The sequence below is a fragment of the Larus michahellis genome, chromosome Z, assembly GCF_964199755.1.
Source record: "Larus michahellis chromosome Z, bLarMic1.1, whole genome shotgun sequence".
NCBI classification, from domain to species: Eukaryota; Metazoa; Chordata; class Aves; order Charadriiformes; family Laridae; genus Larus; species Larus michahellis.
In genome coordinates this window covers 64,036,354-64,060,520 of record NC_133930.1, presented here as the reverse complement: position 1 = coordinate 64,060,520, position 24,167 = coordinate 64,036,354, and the positions used below count along the sequence as shown (strand labels likewise).

Genomic DNA, 24,167 nt, shown 5'->3' with positions numbered 1-24,167 from the left:
CTCAGCTCTCGGTTACTTTTGTAGCGGGGCTCCAAAGCTCACTGCTGGGTAGCAAGGGGCTTTTGATGATTCAGAGAGTAATACGTGTCCGGACTGTTTTCATACACTTTGCACCTCAGATGGGATCAGAAAAAATAATGTACAATATTGCATGGACAGTCATTTCCCCAGGAGAGCGGTTCAGACTGAGCAATTTACCTTATCCAAAAGCACCACTACAAACTGAACAACCTACAGTTTGTTTTCTACACTTTTGAAAATGTTTGCGCATCAAGCATACCTGGCAACAAGCAAGGAAGAGGCTGCCCAAACTCTAAAGATGCTTCCTTTTGGCACTGAGTAGTTACAACTGAGAAACTATAGAAGCCACCTCTCATCTTGCACGTGGCAACAAATTAGGTGAAAAAAGTGAACTGAGACTCAGTTTCAGGTTCTTGCTTTCCTAGACGTTTACTCTAGTAAGTCCCTCTATCATTCATTTCCTGACCTGATACAAAACAGCAGACTTGCATCATACTTCCTCGGGTGACGGCATGAGGAAAAGGTACCTAAAAATTCAAGATGCTAAGATGCGATGGCAAAAAAGCCACAGAGAAACACTCAGGAGTGTTACATGTTTATAAGCATCTTGGAAAATGGCTATCGGGATAGATTTTACAACAGAAGCGTGCATGTAGAAGTCATATGAATCATTCCAGAGTAAAAGCAGCAGCATATGCAGTCATGGCATTTTATTACAGACAGCCTGTTTTATCACTTTTATTTTCGTACCTTCTCCTACACTAAATATAGAGCTATATCAACACTTGTTTCAGCTCCTTCCAACAAAATGTACTTACTTATATCCGGGCCAAACTTGGCCTATTTTTAGTTTGGGCAGGAGTATCAGCAATTCAACTACTTATATTCCTGACAGAAATTATATGATATGATCACCGTCAGCATTTCACTCTACAGTGTATGTTGCTAGAGTAACAAATTTTAAAACTCAGATAATTTAACCAGAATAGCCTGTTACCACAAATGTTTGGTAAAATTAAGCATGTTTGGCTCCACAGTAGGCTTTAGTAAGCAAAAGAGGAGCTGTGACTGTAGCACAGGTAAGCATCTGCATGCTGGCTTTAATCTAACTAGACGAAGTACCTGCAGCAGCAAAGATCCAGAGACCTGAACTTGGGAGCAAGAGGCAGTCCAAGAACCCAGTGCGCTGAACCAAAACATCTATCTGTACTGCAGAGGAATGCCTGGCTCTGTGGTGTTACTCGAGATCACCAGACAAATGGTAGCATGCTGTGTGCACTTAAAACTGCAGTCATATGTCCTGTTTACAGACGGACAGACATAGGATCAACAGCATTAACAGAGTTATTTCACACAACCAAGGCCCAGGAAGTTAGGACAGCATTTGCAAGTGTGGGCGAATGAAAATATCCACCTCCTTAATTTATATTAAAGTATTTACATTAAAAAGCAACTGTTCCTGGATTATTCCTAGTATTTTGTCTCTCCAGTTATTTCACTTCTCTAGAATTAGGTATTTATCTATTTTATAGATATGTGCCTATGAACACCGTCTTTGAAATTTCATAATGGTCATGCAGGGAGGTAGGACTAGGCCTATAATCAATCCATTTCTGATTTATAAATTTCAAACTATTTTGACAAAGGAACGGTGTGGAAAAATCCTTAATGAAAGCTGAGATTCTTCCATGTTTTCATGCCCTGAGACGGTGTTGTGGAGCAATGTTACAGGCCCTTGATATGTGAAAGTGTTGCTTCTATCCAAATTAAATGAAATGAGATAAAATTAACTGTCACTGCAAACAGATTAATCCAGCTGCTGCCTTGCAATATGGTGTGCCATCCTGAAAACAGGTGGCCAACAGATGTACAGACCCCTCAAACTCAGTAGAGAGTAAGAAGAAGAGCACATTTCTCATCCTGCCAGTCCAGTCTCTGCTGCCCACCTTCCCCAGGACCCTGTGGACATGGAGAGGCACATCTGGCCAAGTGCGTGACCACCACACGGCTTGGTTGACAACACTGTGCCTGGGCAAGTGGTATGAAGCAGCCCATGCAAATGGCTCTGGAAGAGATTCACAGCACTGCCCACCTCAGGGAGAATGTTCACTACAGCTCTGCACAGCTCCTTATTTAATATCCCACTTATTGACTCACATGAACACCTCTAATTTGAACAACAAATGCTTTATTGAACCAGGAGGTCAGGCTCTGAGCATGTATTTCTCTGCACTTATAGGGAGCATGCTGCAAATCATTATTGGCTTGCTACCACACTCTATTAAAAGTGCTTCCAAGAAAAAATTTTTATGTTCATCTCAACTAAAGTAACTGCTCTGCAGCCTAACCCTTTCTGTATTTTATGGAGTCAATAGCTAATTACCATTTATAACTTTGCCATTATTGTGTCTTCCCACAGTTAAGCTGAAATATTAAAACCTATACAGATATAGACTACTCGCAAGCAGAGCTGCTGATTCCCTGGTAGTCTAAAAGGTGTGTTCCCAATTGTCACAACTACACACAGGGCTGCTGGGTTACCCAGGTTCTCTTGAAAAGTTTCAAGAAAAAAAGAAATGAGCTTGAATTTAAAGCTTGAATTGAAATAAATCTTCACAAGAAGAAGATTCGAAGTACATATTTTCTATACAGTTTTAGGTTTTGCTTTTTAATTTCAGAATGTCCTGGGTAACAGGAATTCGAGTTTCTGCCCAGCTCATACATAGAAAACCTTCTCAGAATGTCTTTCAGTCAAGACTTCAAGATTAAGACACGCTAAGGAAGACTTCTGAATGTGCTTCTTCACCTTTATAAAGCTGAGTAGTACTGCTGAAATCATGCACCTGAGCTGGTCTACATATCAATGCAAGAAACGGATGTCAGTTTTCACCATAAATGATAAAGAATCTTGGGGGATACAAAAAGTGGTATGACAGAAAAATCCCAGAACAAATGAAAATAGCTGCTTTATATGTGACCCAGTCTATGCCTCTGAGTTACTCTGGTGCAGTTCAGTAACCAGCATGGCAGTGGACAGTGGGTAAAAGTAGAATTAAAAAAAGCTGACCCTTCTGAATGAAAGGGTACTTCTTTGTTCCAACTAGGGCATTTATTTAACACCTGTGATTTGATTCTTTGCATGACCTTTTTTTTTTTTTTTTAATGAAAATAAGAATTTTTCAAATAAAGAATTCCTCCTATGTTTTAGGGGCTCTTCTTGCTGGGATGTTGCTTGACCTTCTCAGCAAGGTCAGCAACTCTTTCTTTGTATGGGAGGAACTTTGTACTCCCAGTGGACTAATATTATCTTTTTAGAAAAAAAAAAAGTTCAAAATAATCTTTTTTGTATTTTAAGCTTAGCAGACTATTCTGGCTCTATCTCCATTCAGGCTGAACATGAGGTCCCTGAAGAACACATCAAACAATACAATAAAGCACAGCGGTAATTGCACAGCCCTGTGGTATCTTCCATAAACCCAGCAGGGAGATTTCACTCCGTAGGTTACTAAGGATTTTTATTTTGAGCCTACATAAGTAAACTTGTATTATTAATGTGAAGAAAATAGACTATTCATTATCAGAGCAACTATTTTCTGTGCACATGTCCACACTTGCAATTTGCAGCAATAATTCTTCAATTGATGTCTATTCTTCAGACTGAACACACCTGCACGGAACTAGTACAGGTTACATCAACGTGCTTGCATTTGTCCTGTTATGTGCCTAAAAGTCTGCTTGTACACGCAAACCTGCTGGCTGCAAATACAGATTAGCTGGGCTTGTACAAGAATGTGCTTTTAAAAAATGAAAGGGAAATGCACTGTCTGCATATGACAGTACTGTTAATCTGTTAAATGTAAATCACTCCATCAAAAAAGCAACACTTCTGTTTCTCAAAAAGCACAGTACATTTGCAGGCGAACCATCAGATGGATAGAGATGATTTGTGGAGTTGTAGAGACTTCAGCACAGTAAATCACATGCTGACATATCTGATTAACAGGCCCTTCATCTTGTAATATATGATTTCAGTGGTAAAGCTGACCAGATGCAGGTCATGTTCCCCAAAAACACACAAGCCTTTGTAAATGGGTTCTACTGCTCACCCACATTAACTTGGTGGTGTCACCAAAGGCTGAAGGATGGGTCCAACGGCACTTATAGCTTGCACAGCACTGGTCATTTGCAATAATACATTTTATGTCTGAGTTCAAAACAAGTTATATGTTCATTAGAACAGGCCTTATTATATGCTGTGGTCTAACTATCTGACTAATTTGGTTGTTATTTCTGTTCCTGACTCATTTATACACAGATTTCTGCAAATATGTTTCATAATTGTTGAATGGTTTATGCAAACAAATTTCAGGCTATTAGGTATTCATGAACTGCTCATTTCAGCTATTCACTATTTATAGTGTGTCACTGCCATTGCTGCTGTTCCCAAAGCTGGGTGGAGGAGGACACTTTTAAGATGCAAGAACAATGTGTAAAGCAAAAGGTAAGTACTTTTTCTTTTTTTTTTTTTTTTTAGTTCAAAATAGTCGCATTTATCGGATTATTTAGAAAATTGTACTTGCCATTTTCTTGCCCATTCTTGCTTTTCACCTATAAAATTACAAATCCAAAAATTTCCTCTCTTCTCAGGGAAAATTTATTAATCCGGCTTTTATTCTAAGTGATGTAACCAGTTTTAGACATCTGGCATTCTGCAAAAGGCTTCGCATTCACACCATACCTCTGAATAAATAAATTGCCACATAGCAGTAGTCCCTTAGAAATTGAGAGCTATTAGGTGATAGGATCTATCCTATCGTCCCACACAACATTTTATCTTAAAGCTACTCGAATTTCTTAGGAGTCCTCAGCTGCATGAAAAAGATCTGGAATATGTTATGTCTACTTGTATTATTAGCCAAGTGCAATGCTTGCTGCAATTTAAAAAATTGCACATAAAGAGTAAGCTAGTGTACCCATCCTTCTCTGAATCAACTCACGCTTACAAATCCATGTGAACTTTCACTGGTATCCAGCAAAGGTTTGATGCATCAGGGCTACCATTAGTAGGCTAATCCCCATCACAGATACCAAACTATTCCATGATGTGATCAATGCACTGGTTTGAGCTGTGACAGAGCTAATTTTCTTCATAGTAACTCATATAGGGCTACATTTTGTATATGTCATGAAAACATTGTTGATAACAGAGGGATGCTTTATCTATGGCTGAGCAGTGCCTACACAGCATCAGGGCCTTTTCTGCTCCTCACGCTGCCCCAGGCTGGGGCTGTACAAGAAGTTGGGAGGGGACAGAGACGGGACAGCTGACCACAAGCGATATCCCATACCATGTAACATGGTGCTCAACAATAAAAGTTGGGGGAAGAAGAAGGAAGGAGGGGGACGTTCGGAGTGAAGGCATTTGTATTCCCAAAAAACCCTTTCATGTGACGGAGCCCTGCTTTCCTGGAGACGGATGAACACCTGCCTGCTGATGGGAAGGAGTGAATTAATTCCTTATTTTGCTTCATTTGTGCATTTAACTATCAAACTGTCTTCATCTCAGCCCACGAGTTTTCTTCTGATTCTCTCCCCCATCCCACTGGGGGGGAGTGAGAGAGCAGCTGCATGGGGCTGAGCTGCTGGCTCGCGCTAAACCAGGACAATCGACTACGCTGCACCACTCCATTTTGTAAGCAATAACATAGGTGATGATTGGGGAAGACCTAGTTGTGAGTCTGATGATCAAATGAGACTATTTTGTTCAAAGTATTTCAGGTGGGATGAAATGACAATCTCAGGTGCAAACGTAAGTCTTGCATGTTTTCTCTGATGAACCACCCTGAATGCCCGGACCTGCTGCTTAAGGCTACTTTCTAGTAGGTCGTCCCCAACACTGATAATGAGGAGTCCTGAAAGTCACTTCAGTGTTGCTTGATAGTATATAGAACCTGTAACTCTACACTTACAGGAACCATACAAATGACCCCATGCCCTGAAACTGGTTAAAATTTACACATTGTATACTTTATAATCTGAGTAACACAGAAAACCAGTAGATCCTCAAAGGAAAGTTGAAACTTTTTAGGGACTGAAAATGAAAAATATTTGATATAGTTGGAAGAGGATACAGAGAAGCACGTAGAGATGGTGAGGTGGTTAAGAGACGTGGGCAGACATGTGAAAGCAAGGCCTTACAACTAATTTAGAGAGCTCACTTTATAGATTAGAAACTGTGAACCGAGTTTCTTGTTAATGCTATGTGTCAACAAATAACATTAGAAATCACAGGACCGTTGCTGTCTCTCCAATCCCTGTGGAGGATGTCTCAATTACATTAATGACAGCACGTTAACTTGCCTCCTCTGCCAGGATCTATGAGCTGTGCTGGATAAAAAGGACAAGTGACTGAGCAGGCTGAGAGCAGCAGGAGCATACAGTGACTTCCATCTCCAACAGATCACCCCAACCTGTGGATTCTGCACAGAAGAGCCACAGGGTGCCTTCCATAATTTGATCCTGTATTCCCTGACACTTCATACAATTTAGGAGTAAATGGAGGAGATGCTGAAAGGAGGGAATTGTAAGCTATGTGAACTTGAACGAGAACAGGTGAATATTTTAATTTCAGGAAGCTCATCTATGTCTCCGTTTATGGACACTGAATTCACATGCAGATTTGGCAAATAACACAGAATCAGACCTAAAACCCACTTCTGATGCATAAAGTATGATTTGGGGTGCAATGTTGGTACTTAAAAAAAAACACAGCCCCTGAAGACCTATGAAGGTTCTTATGTTACTGCAGGTAAAATCTGTGGCTACTTCAGCTTTTGGTGAGGTCTGTCTATTCACTGATGAGAAACAATTTGGGACCTTCAACCTAAGCTTTCTGAGGTCCTTATTGCAACTGTAATACTCTGACCATACTCTCATAAACTTTGGGATGAAGAAGTTTTATATGAAGCTCAGTAGTAATAAAGCCATCTCTCTTTGAATACATTTCACATATCCACTACGTGGGAGGAAGAAGACCTGGCTTATAACACACAAGTTCTTGGGTGACATAACGCACAGGTTAAAAGGTGACATTATAGTGTGTGCCTGCTACAGGCCACCTGACCAGGACGAACAAGTGGATGAAGCCCTCTACAGACAGATGGGAACAGTCTTATATTTGCAGGCCCTGGTCCTCATGGGGAACTTCAACCACTCTGATATGTGCTGGAAGGACAACACAGCAGGACGCAAGCAATCCAGGTACCCGGAATGCATTGATAATAACTTCCTCATCCAAGTGACAGAGGAGCCAGTGAGGTGGACTAGATGATCTCCAGAGGTCCCTTCCAACCCTACCATTCTGTGATTCTGTGATCCTGTGAGAGATGCTCTCCTGGACTTTATACTCACCAACAAGGAGGGGTTCACTGGGGATGTGAAGACCAAAGGCAGCCTTGGCTTCAGTGACCATGAGATGGTGGAATTCAGGATCCTGAGGTGCAGAGAGGAGAGTGAAAAGGAAGATCACAACCATGGACTTCATGACAGCAGACTTTGACCTCTTCAAAGGTCTCCTCGGGTCCCAGAAGGAAGGGGGGGTCTGAGAAAGCTAGTTAATATTCAAGGATCATGTCCTTCAATCTCCAGAGCAGATCATCCCAGTGAGTAGGAAGTCATGCAATAATCCCAGAAGGCCTGTGTGGATAAACAAGGAGCTCCTGGCCAAATTCAAACAGAAAAGGGAAGCATACAGAGCATGGAAGTAAGGATGGGTGACCTGGAAAGAATACATAAAATTGACTGAGCACCCAGGGATGAAGTTAGGAATGCTAAAGCCCAAATGGAATTGAATCTGGTCAGGAATGCCAAAGGCAACAAGAAAGGCTTCTATAAGTAGACAGGTGACAAAAGGAAGGCTAGGGCCTCCTGCTGAATGAGGCAGATGACCTGGTGACATAGGGTTAGGTACTGAATGCTGCCTTCACCTCAGTCTTTACTAGCAAGACTTGCCTTCAGGAATCCCAGGTCCCAGAGATTAGGGGAAAAGGCTGGAGCAAGGAAGATGTACCCTTGGTGGAGGAGTATCAGGTCAGGGAATACTTAAGCAAACTGGGCATATACAAGTCCATGGGCCCTGATGGGATGCATCCACAAGTGCTGACGAAGCTGGTAGATGCCATTATGAGGCCATTCTCAATAGTCTTTGATCAATCATGATGACTGGGAGAAGTGCCTGAAGACTGGAGGAAAGCAAATGTCACTCATGTCTTCAAGAAGGGCAAGAAGGAGCACCCAGGGAACTACAGATAGTCAGCTTCTCTTCAGTCCCTGGGAAGGTGATGGGGCAGCTAATCCTGGAAACCATTTCCAGTCACACGAACGACAAGTGCCGTTCATCAGGATTATTTGCCAAAGGCAAATCATGCTTGACCAACTTGAGAAACTTCTCTGATGAAATAACTGGCTTCATAGACGAGGGGAGAGCAGTGGACATTGTCTAGCTGGACTTCAATAAGGCCTTTGACACTGTCTCCCATAAGATCCCCATAGACAAGCTGCTGCAGGATGGGCTGGATGAGAAGACAGTAAGATGGCTGAACGGCCAGACCCAGAGAGTCCTGATCAGCGGTGTAAGGTCTAATAGGAGGTCAGTAACTAATGGTGTACCCCAGGGGTCAATACTGGGGCCAGTCCTGTTTAACATCTTCATAAAGGATCTGGATGATGGGGCAGAGTGCACCCTTAGCAAATTTGCTGATGACACCAAACTGTGAGGAGGGGCTGATAGGCCACAGAGTCGTGCTATCATCCAGAGGGACCTGGACAGGCTGGAGAAATGGGCTGACAGGAACCTCATGCAGTTCAACGAGGGGAAGTGCAAAGTCCTGCACCTGGGGAGGTGCATACCCCAAGCATCAGTACATGCTGGGGCTGCCCAGCTGGAAAGCAGCTTGGCAGAAAAGGCCCTGGGGGTCCTGGTGAACACCAAGTTGAACATGAGCCAGCAGTGTGGCCTTGTGACAAAAAACGCCAATGGTGTCCTGGGCAGCACTAAGAGAAGTGTTGTCAGCAGGTCAGGGGAGGTGATCCTTCCCCTCTACTCAGCACTGGTGAGGCCACATGTGGTCTACGGCAGGCAGTTCTGGGCTCCCCAGCACAGGAGAGACAAGGACATACTGGAGAGAGTCCAGTGAAGGGCCGTGAAGGTGATGAAGGGACTGGAGTGTTCCTCCTATGAGGAAAGGCTGAGAGACCTGGAGAGACCTAGCCTGGAGAAGAGAAAGCGGATTTTACCGGTGAAGTAAAGCTTGCAGGAGGTAATTATTGATGTGTTACGAACTGTGGTACTAACTGCCTGGATACAAATACTTTACAGATCTAGCTCCTAGTCTCAGTTCCTCATGTACATTTCCATCCACAAAACATGGAAATGCTAACGCGTTTTCTCACTGTGGTGTTGTAGTTGTAACACAGTAACGGCCCAAAAAGAATAACTGAAATAAGTTATAATGGTGAAATTAATAATTTCTTGAAATTAATTTTCCCGGAATTCAGATTAATAGATTTTTGGCTTCTTATTTTCAGAAATTAGGGCTGTCATCTACAGGAATGAGGACTTTTCTCACGAGTTCTTGGAAGTCATGTCACAGAGTCCTTTTGACTTTGTATTTTTTCATATTTTTACATTCAAATACTATACCTACTATGTTTGCCACTCAGTCCAGAAACCTACAATTATTATTATGATATTTCTTCCTATAGCACTATTCTCTTATCGGTGTAGAAAGAGTTAAAATCTGTATGAATGTTATGTATCTTGCAGAAAAAAATCTTAATTTCTGCAGGCTGATATTCCTGAGAGTACTGCTTAGAGGTCCTCAGAAGTTAGCACATCATGTAATCTTTGCGATTCTAAAATAAATTTGACATCTCTCAAAAAATCCCTGTAAATGAAAGTGACTGTAATGCCACAGGACTGAAATACAAAACACTCTTATTTATGCTATTTCTTATTAGTTATGGAAATGCTTCCAGCTGGTTTCAACTGTATCTGCTGAAAACATGCCCAGCTGGGGTTTCAAATACGTGCTTATTCAATACACACAAAATATAATGGAACAGCTTATTGGAAACAAACAGTAGTATTCGAAGGCTGCTTAAAACAAAGGGGGAGGAATAACAAAGAAAGTGGGGTGGGTTTTTTTACATTTGTGGAAAACATGTTATTAGTAATTTTTTATTTATTCAGTTGTGGGTTGTTTTCTGGTTTTGGTTGGGTTTTTTTGTTTGTTTGTTTTGTTTTGTTTTTTTTAAGGAAGCCCTTATGTGATTCAAGCAGAGGGCAGGTTTAGTATGGCAAAGATTTGGGATGATCCTCACCCATAAACACTAGTCTTGCAGCCACCAATTGTCACAACATTCAGCTTAGAAAGTTGTACTGGACCTTAGTTCCAGTCCTAGGACATGCTCTGATGAGGCAACATATCTCATGGAGATCAGACAGCAGTGCTGGCTGGCTTCATGATTTCTCAAAGAAGCTTCTGTAACTGGAACCCAGAGGTTGTGCCCCTTCCACAGATGTTGTGCTAATTTCCACCTTTGCTTTTCCATTCCTCCCTATATGTGGTCAGTCTTTCTCTTAAAGGACATAAGACGAAAGGAGACCAGCTCAGACAAAGAGGATATATTTTATCTTGATATTCACCAGTGTAACCAGTTTGTCAAGTGAGTACATGCTGATTACAGTGTCCTTGGTAAAATAAATCCTCTCTCTTATAGACCTCAGTTAGATTTGTCTCTCTGAGGGGCTACAGAGAGCTCAGCTTCAGGCCAGAGGAATAAACCCAGGATGTTACATCTTAAATTGTATACTGTTCCTGTTTTATTCCAACAGCTGAACTGCCAGCACTGGAGAAAACGCTCTGGCTTTTTATCTTTTGTCCTCTTCCCTTCATTTTTTTGTGCGTGGAGCCAGTTTTCCCTTAATTCTTTGCTTGACAGCATAGAACAAGCTCAATCTCTCTCCCCCAAAATGAGTAGCGGTCACAACTGTGATAATTGGATTGCAGCATACACTTCTTGAAAACAACAACTTCCCAAAACGCAGAGGGAGAAGACTTTCAGAGATCCCCAGCACAAGCCTCACAGACCATCCATCTATGCAGACTGCAGGTTTCTTCAACAGGCTGCAAATAATGAAGGGTTTCTGAAGAGGACTATAATCTCAGGATAGCCTAACGCTTACCTCTGCACCTCCCCTCAGCCCTTTTGCAGGGTTGTGTCTTTGCTTTAGGCATTAAATATACCCTTGCACAGCAATGCATTTCATTCCTATTCCCTGTCTTGCCTCTCTGCCTTTATGTGCACCACAGTTTGCACCATAGACACACAAAGGTCCTCCAGGCTTGCCTAAAGTCATGGAAAAGACAAATCACCGCCTGCAGGAAGGGAGCAAAATGTGCATAAATGGGTCGATGGAAGAAAATGTGCAGCTCAGATCGTTTCGCAAAAGTTCCTGTTAAGTTATTCAAAGCTAAATGTGTGTCATTTATTTCTTTTTTACTGAATTAATCATCTAAGTGTTATTATTTAGTTTCTCAGAACTACTTGTTCAATAATGCCATGTATACAGTAGGTTGAGCTTCCTTGAACTGCATAACAATGAGTTGAGCTTTATGTTTTCCTCTTTTTACTAGCTGATCTCTGTGTTTCTGAAAAATAAGCTGCGAACACCAGAAATGAGTGTTAGCCAATTACCTATAAATTAAATGGAGTAAGGAAAAAAGAGACACAATACACGCTCTCTGTTCTTAAAATCTTAACCCAAGGTATGATTTACTTGGGAAGAGCACAGCAATTCAATCTAAATAGCGACAGGTAAAAAATATTGTCCTACCTTAAGTGGTTTTTACACATCATCTGCACTGCAATGTGATGTAATACAATACATTGTAATGCAGATGACATGTTAAATACCTTTATGTATGCAGGACAGGCATTTTTCAATTGCAGAATGGGATTTTTTCCTTTTCTGAAGGATGTCCTGTCAATACAGAAAAAAGCCACCTCTTGCTTTCCAAGGACTATACCAGCATATTAGAAAGCTATTTTTCAATAAAATTTCCACTTTTACGAACTGGTGTCTGATTTCATAGCTTCTAAAGCAAAAACATATTGGTATCTTACTGCAGAAAAAAATAATCTCTCAGTTCTCTCTTCTTTTGTAGGGCATTTATGCAAAATAAATTTTCTTCTTCTTCTTTAGACATTTGATGGACTTAACTTTTACTTAAAAGCCCTTTCTTTTGAAAAGCAGTGAGTCAGACTGTGGAAGACAGATTCCCCTTACATATGAGGGAAAACTGGATTTAAGCAGTGCAAAACTCAAAGCTTTATTGCCTTATTTCTTTATTCAAAAGAATTTTGACTGAAATATTTTTTTCATCTTTCAGAAGAAACATAACAGTGTGAACTGCACATGAATGAGATGATGACATGGATGACTAAAAATGAGCAAACCAGAAAAAAATAAAGTAATCTACATATATAATAGCTAGTACTGCAGACGGAGTGGTAATTAAGAAATTACCATTCCCCAATAATTACCAAGCAATACCATGTGTGGTGTGTGTGTCTATGTGTGTGTGTGAACGATTAAGAGAAGAATGTGTGAGCTAGTTGAGAAAAATACACCTTTTTAATGGTGAGTACTGATGTGCACTTAGACTGTTTTCACACACTTACATATGACACTATTCTTTTTTCCTTTTTGAAAAATTTGAAAAAAAAATTACAACATTACAAATTAACACTATGTGTTAATTAATACCAGCTTTGTGAGGAATTTGGCCTTAAATATACATAAATATGTAAATATATTCCAAACATTTGTAATCTGGCGAAAAAAGAATACTGTCGTAGCTCTTCAGACAAATTGAAGTATTATGTCAGGTTCCCGCTTTCTCTGTGGACCAGGTACATCTGCTAAACTTCAGCACTCTCAGATGTCAGTCCAAGAAGAGAACTGACAATTACTGCACCACAGGATAGAGATATATATAACTATATGTAGTCTCATCATAAAGCCTATAGAGAGACAGGCATATGCAGGCAGGAAGCACTCAAACTGTAAATCCTGTAAGGCCGCGTGGCAGCAAATGGAATACAAACATACATCGTTTTCTCCACAAGTCAATAAAAGACCAATTTACTAACTATGACGATCTGCAAGATCTCCAAGTGCGACACCCAGCCCCCACCCCCCGACTCTTGAGGCACTTGCCTTCTCAATCAACTGGGCAGGTTTAACCAAAAGCAGCACTCCTCCAAGAAAACAGACCAAACATTTGCATGAGCCGCACCTCTTGATTACTACTTAATACCCCCAATTCACTGCAACACAAAGTGGAAAACCCAGCCAACTATATTCCCTGTACAGTTGGGAATATATGTAATTTAAAATACATACGTATATATTATTTTGCGTGTGTGTATATATGTATACACACACACACACACATATATATATATAAGTGCAAACGTGAATGCAATTGTGACTTCATATATATGCCTTTATAGACCATTATAATTTCCTTCAGACTCTAACTCTAGATATCCAAGCCCACTTATCCAGAAGGGAAGCCTGTTACCTTTACACATGTTCACAGTCCTCTCTGCTCCACAGATATAAACTATTTGTTGTTCTCAAACTGACTAACTGATTAGCACAATTAGATTAATCCCAGCACAACTATTTCCAGCATATGTGTTGCTTGAAAACTGTTGCTCTGTATCTGATCTGAGAAAAAGTTCATGTGCCTGAATGTCTGTCTGATTTTGAACATCAGCCAGTCTGCAAGAAGAATGCTGCTCCATAAATGCTCATTTTAATTAAAGTGCTGAGAAACTATTAGTTAAGCACCACAAACCCAGTGAGGGAGGATGCCCACACATGAAAAAAATGAAATAAAAATGAGAATTCTCCAAAATAAACTCTGTACCTGCATGCCTCATTGACTGAGACACAGAGGGCCTAATACTTCATAATAACTAATCATTCTTAGGGGACACTACCTATCAATTAAAACATAAGATTATTAACCAGGCTGTCCTTGAAAGCATTGCTGAGTAGCAAATCAAATAAGTGTTATCTCATTTTTAGGGATAAGAAAGTTGAAACCGAAAGAAATACCTTGGCGAACGGCACAAGCTGAATTGGGAATACACCAAGACCCAGGCTCCAGACAACCCAGGTCAGCATCCCATTCTCTTTTCCGCAGAGCGCGTTGTTTTATTGCAATGGCAGCTCCCAAATTACTTCAGTTACAGTTGTTAGCACTTGGTAGACCTATAACGTAAGCAGGCACTCGGTGTCTTAATTTAGAAACCCTGGAACAGAGGCCGTCTGTTCTCCTCACTATTTTTAAAGCAATTTGTCCAGACTCAGGTAGGAAATATAAGTCAGAGGCGGATCTAATTTCTTGGAAGGCATTCACCTGCCCAGACTCTGAGACAATCTTCAGGCTGGCCCTGGTTCATATGTTGCCTAACTTTCTCAAAACACACCAAAAGAAGGCAAAGGTCTGCAGATGAGAGGTTTCATTTCATAAATAGCAAAGAATATGTTTGCTTCCTTCAAGAATCCTGCGTTCTTCCCATATGATCCAGGTGCTACATGTTTGCAACAAAAGCTGTCCAGAACAACTGGTTGTAAATCTCACATAATTTTTAAGTCTTGGCTTAAGAGTAGTAACAATCATATTTGCAAAGCACATCTTAAAGATACTTCACTTTTCTTAAGGACTGAGTCATCAAGCAGAAGTTAATTGGATAGTGAAAAGCAAACCAATTTGCTTTTGAAATTGTAAGGGTAAAAGTTCATCACTGTACTTCGCTTATTTGATGATTTTTTCTGATGTGCTATATGATCTGCTTTTGCTTCTTTCTTTCTTCATGAAACGGATTTCCCCACAAAGAAATTACATTATTCAAACCTTTATATTTATCACCTGCATGCAATTTAAGTGATCTGCTAAACATAGCAAAAATCAAATAATGAGTATATAATACAATCCTACATTTCAATTATGATCAGGAACTGAGTGTAAAAGTTGGATGAGCAAATCAAAGGCATTAATTTAGCATGCTTATTCACCTGTCCCATACATGTTGTTTTATAACCATATTTCTTTTTGTATCTGTTAAGAACAATTCAAATTTAATTTCTTACACATTATCTGAGAGGTTTTTTCCCACTAATACATACATCAATATTTCTTTGGACCTCTTTAGCCCTTCTAACAGTTGTCTTTTAGCTGCTCTGGAAGTTATGGTCCTAATTTGCCTGTCAGTTGCCTAACTCTGACAGTCAGATACCTCAGGAGTAAGAATGAGAAGTGTTCTTTGGACTAAATTTTATCCATCAAAAGTGTAACTTAAAGGATTTAAAACTACTCCTAAACTTGAGCTGAATTTGACAAAACCAAACCAAAACAGGGAACTCATGCATCCTGTTTCAGTACTTTTGAACCAGCAAAAAAGCTTTTTTTTCCTCCTTTTGGAACTATATGAAATTTTAATTAATGATTAAGAAGGATTAAACCTCTAAATTGAAATAAAATATTCCCAAAATATTATTTAATTTTATTGACAAAAAAAGGTTTGTATAAACATGTTTTCTCCTGTTTCTCTTTGTCGGCTTATCTAGAAATCACAAAAAACCAAATAGAACTGAGCAATAAGAATAATATTTTATTAAGCTAGATGGTGAAGAAATATTAATTACAGAATCTCCTAAGACCTCACATCTCTCCACAAGTGTGTATTCTCAGAATTGGCTGACATATCTTGCCCAAAATTTTATTTGCTCTTAAATAAGAATGCATTAGTCAGGCAAAATGAAAAACTAGTCTTATTATTTAAATGAAAAGAACACTGATAGGCATTTTATGTTTCCTGCAGTCTGTTCCTAGCACACTACTTCAATCCACAAGGATCACTTGTTTCTTATCTGAGCTGTTCCCATGGGACAAAAGTAATAATTTCTAATGCTCTACTTGACATTACAGTACTGTAGTGATTAGCATTCACAAATCTGGAGCTGTCAGTCAGGCACCAGACTCCTAATCACACATCACTTGATAACCACTTCCAGAACAAGCTGGACCACCCTCTCCCTGACTCTCACCCTGTTTTTACAGACACTCCTCCTCAGCGAGTTAGTCTGGTTTGGTGCAGTGTTTAAAGTCAGTCAGTTTGAACGGAAAAATCAGAATATTTGCTCTTTCACCATCTTCCTTTGTCATCTTCTAATTTCCTGTGCTCTTCAGAGCTCCCTTATGTGCATTTATGAAAGGGAATTGAAGAAATGGGACTCTGCATCAGAAGCAGAGTCACAGGCTCTTCCTCATTTTTCTCCCATCACTTTAACTCCACTATCGAACTGCCATCTGTTGTTTTTTTTTTTTTCTGTTTAAAAAAAGCCAACAGGAAACTTAAGCCGATCAACATTTTGGTATATGATTTGGCCCACACTTGGCTATTTTTACACTGAGATACTCTGAGCAAAGATCAGGCCTCCTGCTGTGGGAGCACTGTAACACACAGTTAGTTCTGTCTCTGTGATAATAATTACATCTCCAACTCGGAAGGGAGCTAGAGTAGCTCATGGCACACAGACACAAGCAGCAGAACATCCTTACAGTATCGCCTCCCATGTTCTCAATTATACAAACAGGCTCAGTTGTGTAATAGAATCACTTGTTCTCATAACAAAACATCCCAAAGTGTATCAGTTACACTGGGAAAATCTCAGTTGCGTGAACTGCTTCACCACACTGCTAATATCATCAAGGCTGCATTAAGCCAAGCTATTGCTGCTGTGCAAACAACTTATGTAACCATATTATTATATTCTTCTCACTTGCCACTTTTCCTACAGTTTTTATAAAAAATCTGTACTACAGTAAGTCCGCCAAAACTCTAAATCGAATAGTTTCAGACACAAATAGATGGATCTAGTATTAACGTTGCCATTCTGAACACGAATTAGTCTCCAAAAAAGCCCAAAAAAGGCGTAAAGAAATGTTTTAAAGTTATATCGTTATTCCTAGTGCATTTCAGAATGAGAACTATAAGAAAGACTACTCCTAAAGCATTATGGGAATCGTTGGCATAAAGGAATGATAAAAACTTAAAAATTAAGTTCTCCACGCTTCCATTGGAAAGACAGAGTGTAGGCTGCAGCAATGCAAGCTCTTCACATGCCCTGCTTCCTCCAGTGCACCAGATGCAAATCAAATCCAAAAGCAGCACACACAACTGAATTTCTGTGCCAGTTTAAACTTTGGCTTACTTTCAAAGATGACAAATTAATGCCAACATTTTACTCATGTGGAACCCACTCATTGTGTCTTGCACAGAGACCACCAGTTAATTCAGCATTTAGACATGTTTACGCCTACCCACACATCACTGTGTTGCTACATGTGAACATCCCTGAACTTTGTGGAATAACGGATGATTTAACACTGGAATAAACTGAATCAAAACCACTCATGAATAAAAATCATGTCCATGCCCCACAGCTTGCTTGCTTCCTCTCAGATTTCTCTTCCCCTCTTAGGAACATGAACTGCTCTACCCTACCCCCCACACTCTCTTTCTGCTTGAAGTCTCTCAATCCATTACTAGCCTTTCCTCTCTAGTCCCTCTTCATGCTTTCCGCCGTCTATTTTGTAATACACACAAAAATAGCTGCGGTAGAAGTGTGACACACACGGAGCTCTAAAAATAAGTGTTGTCTCAAATGGGTCTCTTGCAATTTTGTAAGGGGGGAAAAACGTCCACGAAATATTTAATTTTACCTGAGTTTGAATTGGTGTTTTAATCAGTTTCTGAAAAAGATAAATCATGCGATGATATTTTTTGAGCAAAACAATGTATTAAAGCAAAATGAAATCACAGAACATTTAAATGATTCAGAACCTGCTTTTTTTTCCATAGTGAAAGAAAAAGACATTTCTGTCTAAAAAGTTTAGCCCAAATCTAAGTCTATACAGACAACACCAGATGAAAGTACAAGCAAGATTTGTGGGCATAAGGCATTCCCAACAGAGTACTGTTACCTCTAAAAGCTGTTTTAATGACGAGGAGCAGAAGCAGCTCAGTCACAGAAAATACATGCTTAGCAGGGTCCTGAATCTAGCCCGTTTCCCCCACACAAAGAAACTGCACCGAAAAAAAAGCAGAAAATCCCAAACATGTCCCAAAGCAAAGCAAAGCAAAACAAACCAAAACAACTTACTGTCTTCTTCAACATTTTGACGGCGTAAGGTTTCTGGGTCCCTTTCTGCCTGCATCTGTAGACAATGGATGTAGCCCCACTAAATGTAAAAAAAAAAAAAAAAAAAAAAAAAGGAAAAATAGTTGTACATACGCCTCTTCAAATATGTCAATAAACAGAGTTGCCTATCTGAAACTACATTTTCTACTCCTTCCAGTTTGGGCAAAAATACCTCATTTTTCCCCTTAGGGTAGCCAGGAATGTAATCTTGCCCCAAACCTGGGACAACGTATCTTGTCTTTGTTAAGACAACTCATCTGCAACAATTAGTTGAATTGGGTTTTTTCACTAACTGCTGACGGCAGTAATGGGAAGTGAGACAGAAACAGTCATTGTGCTGTTCCCTGCCGAGTTGCCCAAACAGCCAAATTCGGCACCAGATGGAGAGAGCAGCACTTTTTGTTAATTCGGTGGAAACTGGTGGGGCTTGTTCATATCAAGAATGAACTGGGCTTACATCTTCTGGTTGCCTTCAAGGTGTACTTACTTGAATGTGCTAAATCTGAGCACTCGTATCATAAAATTAGGGCTCTGCTGGTTGGAAGGCACTTCTGTGAGCGGGAGGTTGGGCTAGGGAGTCTCCAGAGGCAGGCTCAGCTGCTGAGGCTACTTGCTGTGCTCTCCTTGCTACTGTCAAGGAAGGGACCTGTACTCTATGAATTAGCTAGAGAGAGGAAAAACCTCTGGCAAAACCATAACGGTCACAAACAATTCAGGCTCTATATTCTTTATATCCTACCACATTTACTTTTAGACACCACTGAGCAACCCAGTGTCAGCCACCATCAAAACAGATGCCCTGAAGTGCTACATGTCAGTGCAGGATTTAAGGCATTTTTGGAAGTCTCCTGTCCTCAGGAGATTTGCCACCCACTATAAGACTCGGTACTTCCAAATAACTGTAGATTTTTAAGCTAGATGGGACTCCCGTTATCATATACGACTTCCCAAATAACATACATTGCAGAACAGCACACAGCCCTTCTGCAGTGAAAGGATTTCACATACACCACACACCAAACTGCACTGCAGATCTCTCTGAACCAGAAGAAACCCACCTCAGTGTGTCTACAGGAGATGACCACAAGCTGCAGAAGGACACAAGCGGCTTTCTTTTAAACAGTGGAAAGGCATAGCCATGTCTGACTATACGAATAAAGCTGTGACATGGGGTTTATTACTCTGGCTGCGCAAAACTGCCATGCATGCTCTGCATTTCTCCCACCTCAGCACGGGCACAGGTGCCAGATAATGTTCTGAGTAGGCATGTCATATTTTTATGAGTACATGAGTGAACACAAGAATTGGCATTTGATTGAGAAGATTTATTTCAGAAAGACTTCTTCATCAGGAAAGGTCACCTACGGCAAGGGTTACACAGCTCAGTCATCTGAGGGCTTGTGTGCATCAAACACACATAAAGTAATCTCACTTCATCTCAAATGCTAAAATGATTTGTCTCTCATAAAAGTGTATTGATAAATGTGTGGGAGTACTGCAAGCCTCAGTGAGTCCCAGAATCATTACATGAATTTAATTAGATCTTCTCTCCTTGGCCAAGTCTCAAAAGGCTCCATTTAGCAAGCAGAAAAAAATACATCACATTAAAAAAACCCTCACATCTTTTAAGTACAACCAAAAAAATGTTAAAAGATAAAATTCTAAGGCCCTGCTGTGATAAGGTTTTTATCTCCAGTATTTCACTACAACACTGTGATGGGGAAGGCACTGCATAAACTGCAAATCATTCTTGTACCCTGCTTCACATACTCAGAATGCAATATAAACATTAAATTCATTAGTCTACATATGCTCTTACTAAGTAGGCAACAAGCATTCTAGAAATTATTTTACTTGGTTGAGGGCACAATTAGATAAGCTGTGCAGCTGATGATCCAAGTAAAGAGATGACCATTCCTGTGCACATCTCCAGGTGTTCACTGCTGCTGCGGCAATGGAGGGCAGTCACTGCCTCTCAGTGATGCTATTGTCAGTGTTTGCTTTACCAGCTCTGCAAAGTCTTCCACGTGAATAAAAACGCAGCCACTGGAACAGCTCTGATGATCTAAACAGAACTGGCTTAGTGATGAGATGGACAGCTAGACCAGCAGGGGTAGCACGGCACCACCTTTAACTGTTCATTTGGCTGCACCCAAAGCTGCAAGAGAGGCAGCATAACCCTCGAAAGAGGCATACGACAGCCTGGAGAGACGGGAATTCATAGAATCATAGAACCATAGGGTTGGAAGGGACCTCTGGAGACCATCTAGTCCAAGCCCCCTGCCAGAGCAGGGTCACCTAGAGCAGGTTGCACAGGAATGCGTCCAGGTGGGTTTTGAATGTCTCCAGAGTTGGAGACTCCACCACCTCTCTGGGCAGCCTGTTCCAGTGCTCTGCCACCCTCAAAGTAAAGAAGTTCCTCCTCGTGTTTAGGTGGAACTTCCTGTGCTCAAGTTTGTGCCCGTTACCTCTTGTCCTGTCGCTGGGCACCACTGAAAAAAGCCTGGCCCCATCCTCCTGACACCCATCCTTTAAGTATTTATAAGTGTTGATAAGATCCCGCCTCAGTCGTCTTTTTTCCAGACTAAAAAGACCCAAATCCCTCAGTCTTTCTTCATGAGAGAGGTGTTTGATTCCCATAATCATTTTGGTAGCTCTTTGCTGCACCCTCTCCAGCAGTTCCCTGTCCCTCTTGAACCGGGGAGCCCAGAACTGGACACAGTACTCCAGGTGCGGCCTCACTAGGGCAGAGTAGAGGGGGAGGATGACCTCCCTCGACCTGCTGGCCACACTCTTCTTGATGCACCCCAGGATGCCATTGGCCTTCTTGGCCACAAGGGCACATTGCTGGCTCATGGTCATCCTGTTGTCTGCCAGGACTCCCAGGTCTCTTTCAGCTGAGCTGCTCTCCAGCAGGTCAGCCCCCAACCTGTACTGGTGCATGGGGTTATTCCTCCCCAGGTGCAGCACCCTACACTTGCCCTTGTTGAATTTCATATGGTTCCTCTTTGCCCAACTCTCCAGCCTGTCCAGGTCTCTCTGTATGGCAGCACACCCTTCCGATGTGTCAGCCACGGCCCGCCCCCCCAGCTTTGTGTCATCAGCAAAGTTGTTGACTTGTTGAGGGTGCACTCTATCCCCTTGTCCAGGTCATTGATGAATATATTGAAGAGGACTGGGCCCAGTACTGACCCCTGGGGATCACCACTCGTCACTGACCTCCAACTAGACTCTGTGCCCCTAATCACAACCCTCTGAGCTCTGTCTTTCAACCAGTTTTCTATCCACCTTACTGTCCATTCATCAAGCCCACTCTTCCTAAGCTTCCCTATGAGGATGCCATGGGAGACTGTGTCGAATGTCTTGCTTAAGTCAAGGTAGACCACATCTACCGCCCTCCCCTCATCTATCCATCCAGTCATGCCATCACAGAAGGCTATCAGATTAGTCAGACATGATTTCCCCTTGGTGAATCCATGTTGAGTACTTCTGATAGCTTTCTTTTCCTCCACGTGCCTTGAGATGACACCCAGAACAAGCTGTTCCATCATCTTTCCAGGGATGGAGGTGAGGCTGACCGGCCTGTAGTTCCCTGGCTCCTCCTTCTTGCCCTTTTTGAAGACTGGAGTGACATTGGCTTTGCTCCAGTCCTCAGGCACCTCGCCTGTTCTCCAGGACCTTTCAAAGATGATGGAGAGCGGCCCGGCAATGACTTCCGCCAGCTCCCTCAGCACTCTCGGGTGCATCCCATCGGGGCCCATGGACTTGTGAATATCTAATTGATCTAATTGATCCCTCACTCGATCCTCCTCAACCCAAGGGAAGTCTTCTTCTTTCCCCGTTACTTCCGCCAATGCCTGGGACTTCTGAGGGCTGGGCCGAGCAGTAAAGACCAAAGCAAAGAAGGCATTCAGTAACTCCGCCTTCTCCGTATCCTCCGTCACCATGGCTCCTGTTTCATTCAACAGTGGGCCCACAACTTCTCTGGTCTTCCTTTTGCTTCCAATATACTTGTAGAAGCCCTTCCTGTTGAGCTTGACATCCCTAGCCAGGTTTAATTCCAGGGCAGCCTTGGCTTTCCTTGTTTCATCCCTGCATGCTCTGGTGGCATTCTTGTAATCCCCTCAAGGGGTCAGTCCCTTCTTCCACTTATTGTAAACTTCCTTCTTCCACTTGAGCTTTTTCAGAAGCTCCTTGCTCAACCATGGAGGTCTCCTGTGTCCCTTGGCCGATTTCTTTCTCTTAGGGATGCACTGATCCTGAGCTTGGAGGAAGTGGTCTTTGAATATCAACCAGCTCTCTTGAGCCCCTTTGCCTTCCAGAGCCCTAGCCCACGGGATCTCTCCAAGCAGTTTCTTGAAGAGGTTGAAGTTAGCCCTCCTGAAATCCAAGGTTGTAATTTTACTTCTTGATGTTTTATGCGTGGTACCCATGATCCTGAACTCTATCATTTCATGATCACTACAACCTAGGGTGCCCCCAACCTTAATGTCCTCCACCAGTCCTTTTGTGTTTGTCAGTACCAGGTCCAGAAGTGCTCCTCTCCTTGTTGGCTCCTGTACCACCTGTGTCAAGAAGTTATCATCAATGCACTGGAGGAGCCTCCTGGACTGTGCATGCCTGGCTGTGTCATCTTCCCAGCACATATGGGGGTGATTGAAGTCCCCCATGAGAACCAAGGCCTGCGATTGCGAGGCTACCTTCAGCTGTCTGTAGAAAGCCTCATCAGCTTCCCCATCCTGATCAGGTGGCCTGTAATAAACACCCACAACAGTGTCCCTCGTATTTGCCTGCCCCTTAATCCTTACGCATAAGCTCTCAACCCTCTTGTCATCTGCCCCTAGTGAGAGCTCGATGCATTCCAACCGCTCTCTCACATGGAGTGCAATTCCACCACCACGCCTCGCTGGTCTGTCTTTCCTGGAAAGGACATAGCCATCCATGACAGCATTCCCGTCATGTGAGCTGTCCCACCACGTCTCAGTAATTGCAATGAGATCGTGGCCCTGCGACCGCACATAGATCTCCAGCTCTTCCTGCTTATTCCCCATGCTGTGTGCATTGGTGTATAAGCATTTCAGAGGGGGCGTCGTGTGTGTAGTTTTGACCCTTGAGATGTGGTATGCCTTCTGGCTTTCAGAAATACTGGCACACTGGCCCACGAGCACTGAGCAACTATGCCCTGCCACCTCACCAGCAAGCCCAGTACCGTCCCCACCCCCTTTCAATTTATGAAGGCATGTCCAGATGAGCAGTTTGCCATCAGGCTCATTAGTCACTGTTCAAAACACACGGAGGGGCTAGTTTAGAAATTATTCCCTATTGTAAAGATTTCTGATACCACATCCCTGGAGTCCTAATTTGGGGTAAAAATGATGACAAGTATCACAAGACTCGGGAACGCTTTCAGTGAGTTCTCTTTTGGTTTGTGTGCCTACGCCCAGCTCTGACAGGCATGCTGCCACCAGCCAGGAAAGAGATCACGGAGCTACCAGCTAACACTGCCTTCCCTTCTGTGCCAAAAACTGGCACCTGGGACTCGGGAACAGGATGGCAACCTGCTTACACCATGCCTGCTGCAAAGCTTAGCAGACAACCATTACTAGTACAGACGTGACTCCTTGTCTCTTTTGCCATAACTGGATCTCTTTCTTTCTTCCCATTAAAACGAAAAAAAAAAAGGCAGCAGGGGGGAGGGGGGAAGGAAGGAAGCAGCCCACAGGCCTTAATGTAAATGTGCAAACAGAACTGCCTTGTGCAAATAAGGGCATTTTTCTTTGCTTATTTTGGCTTCCTTCTGTGG

The 24,167-nt window shown here is 42.0% G+C and overlaps 1 protein-coding gene across 1 annotated transcript in view; it reads right to left on the bottom strand.

Annotated features, from left to right (window-relative positions):
* The window catches only part of CAMK4 (calcium/calmodulin dependent protein kinase IV), a 173,307-nt gene that overhangs the window by 79,072 nt on the left and 70,068 nt on the right, over nt 1-24,167 (bottom strand). Inside the window, exon 2 of the mRNA XM_074569263.1 lies at nt 18,326-18,404. Coding sequence (XP_074425364.1) covers nt 18,326-18,404 — 79 coding nt within the window. The remainder of the gene's footprint in view (nt 1-18,325; nt 18,405-24,167) is intronic.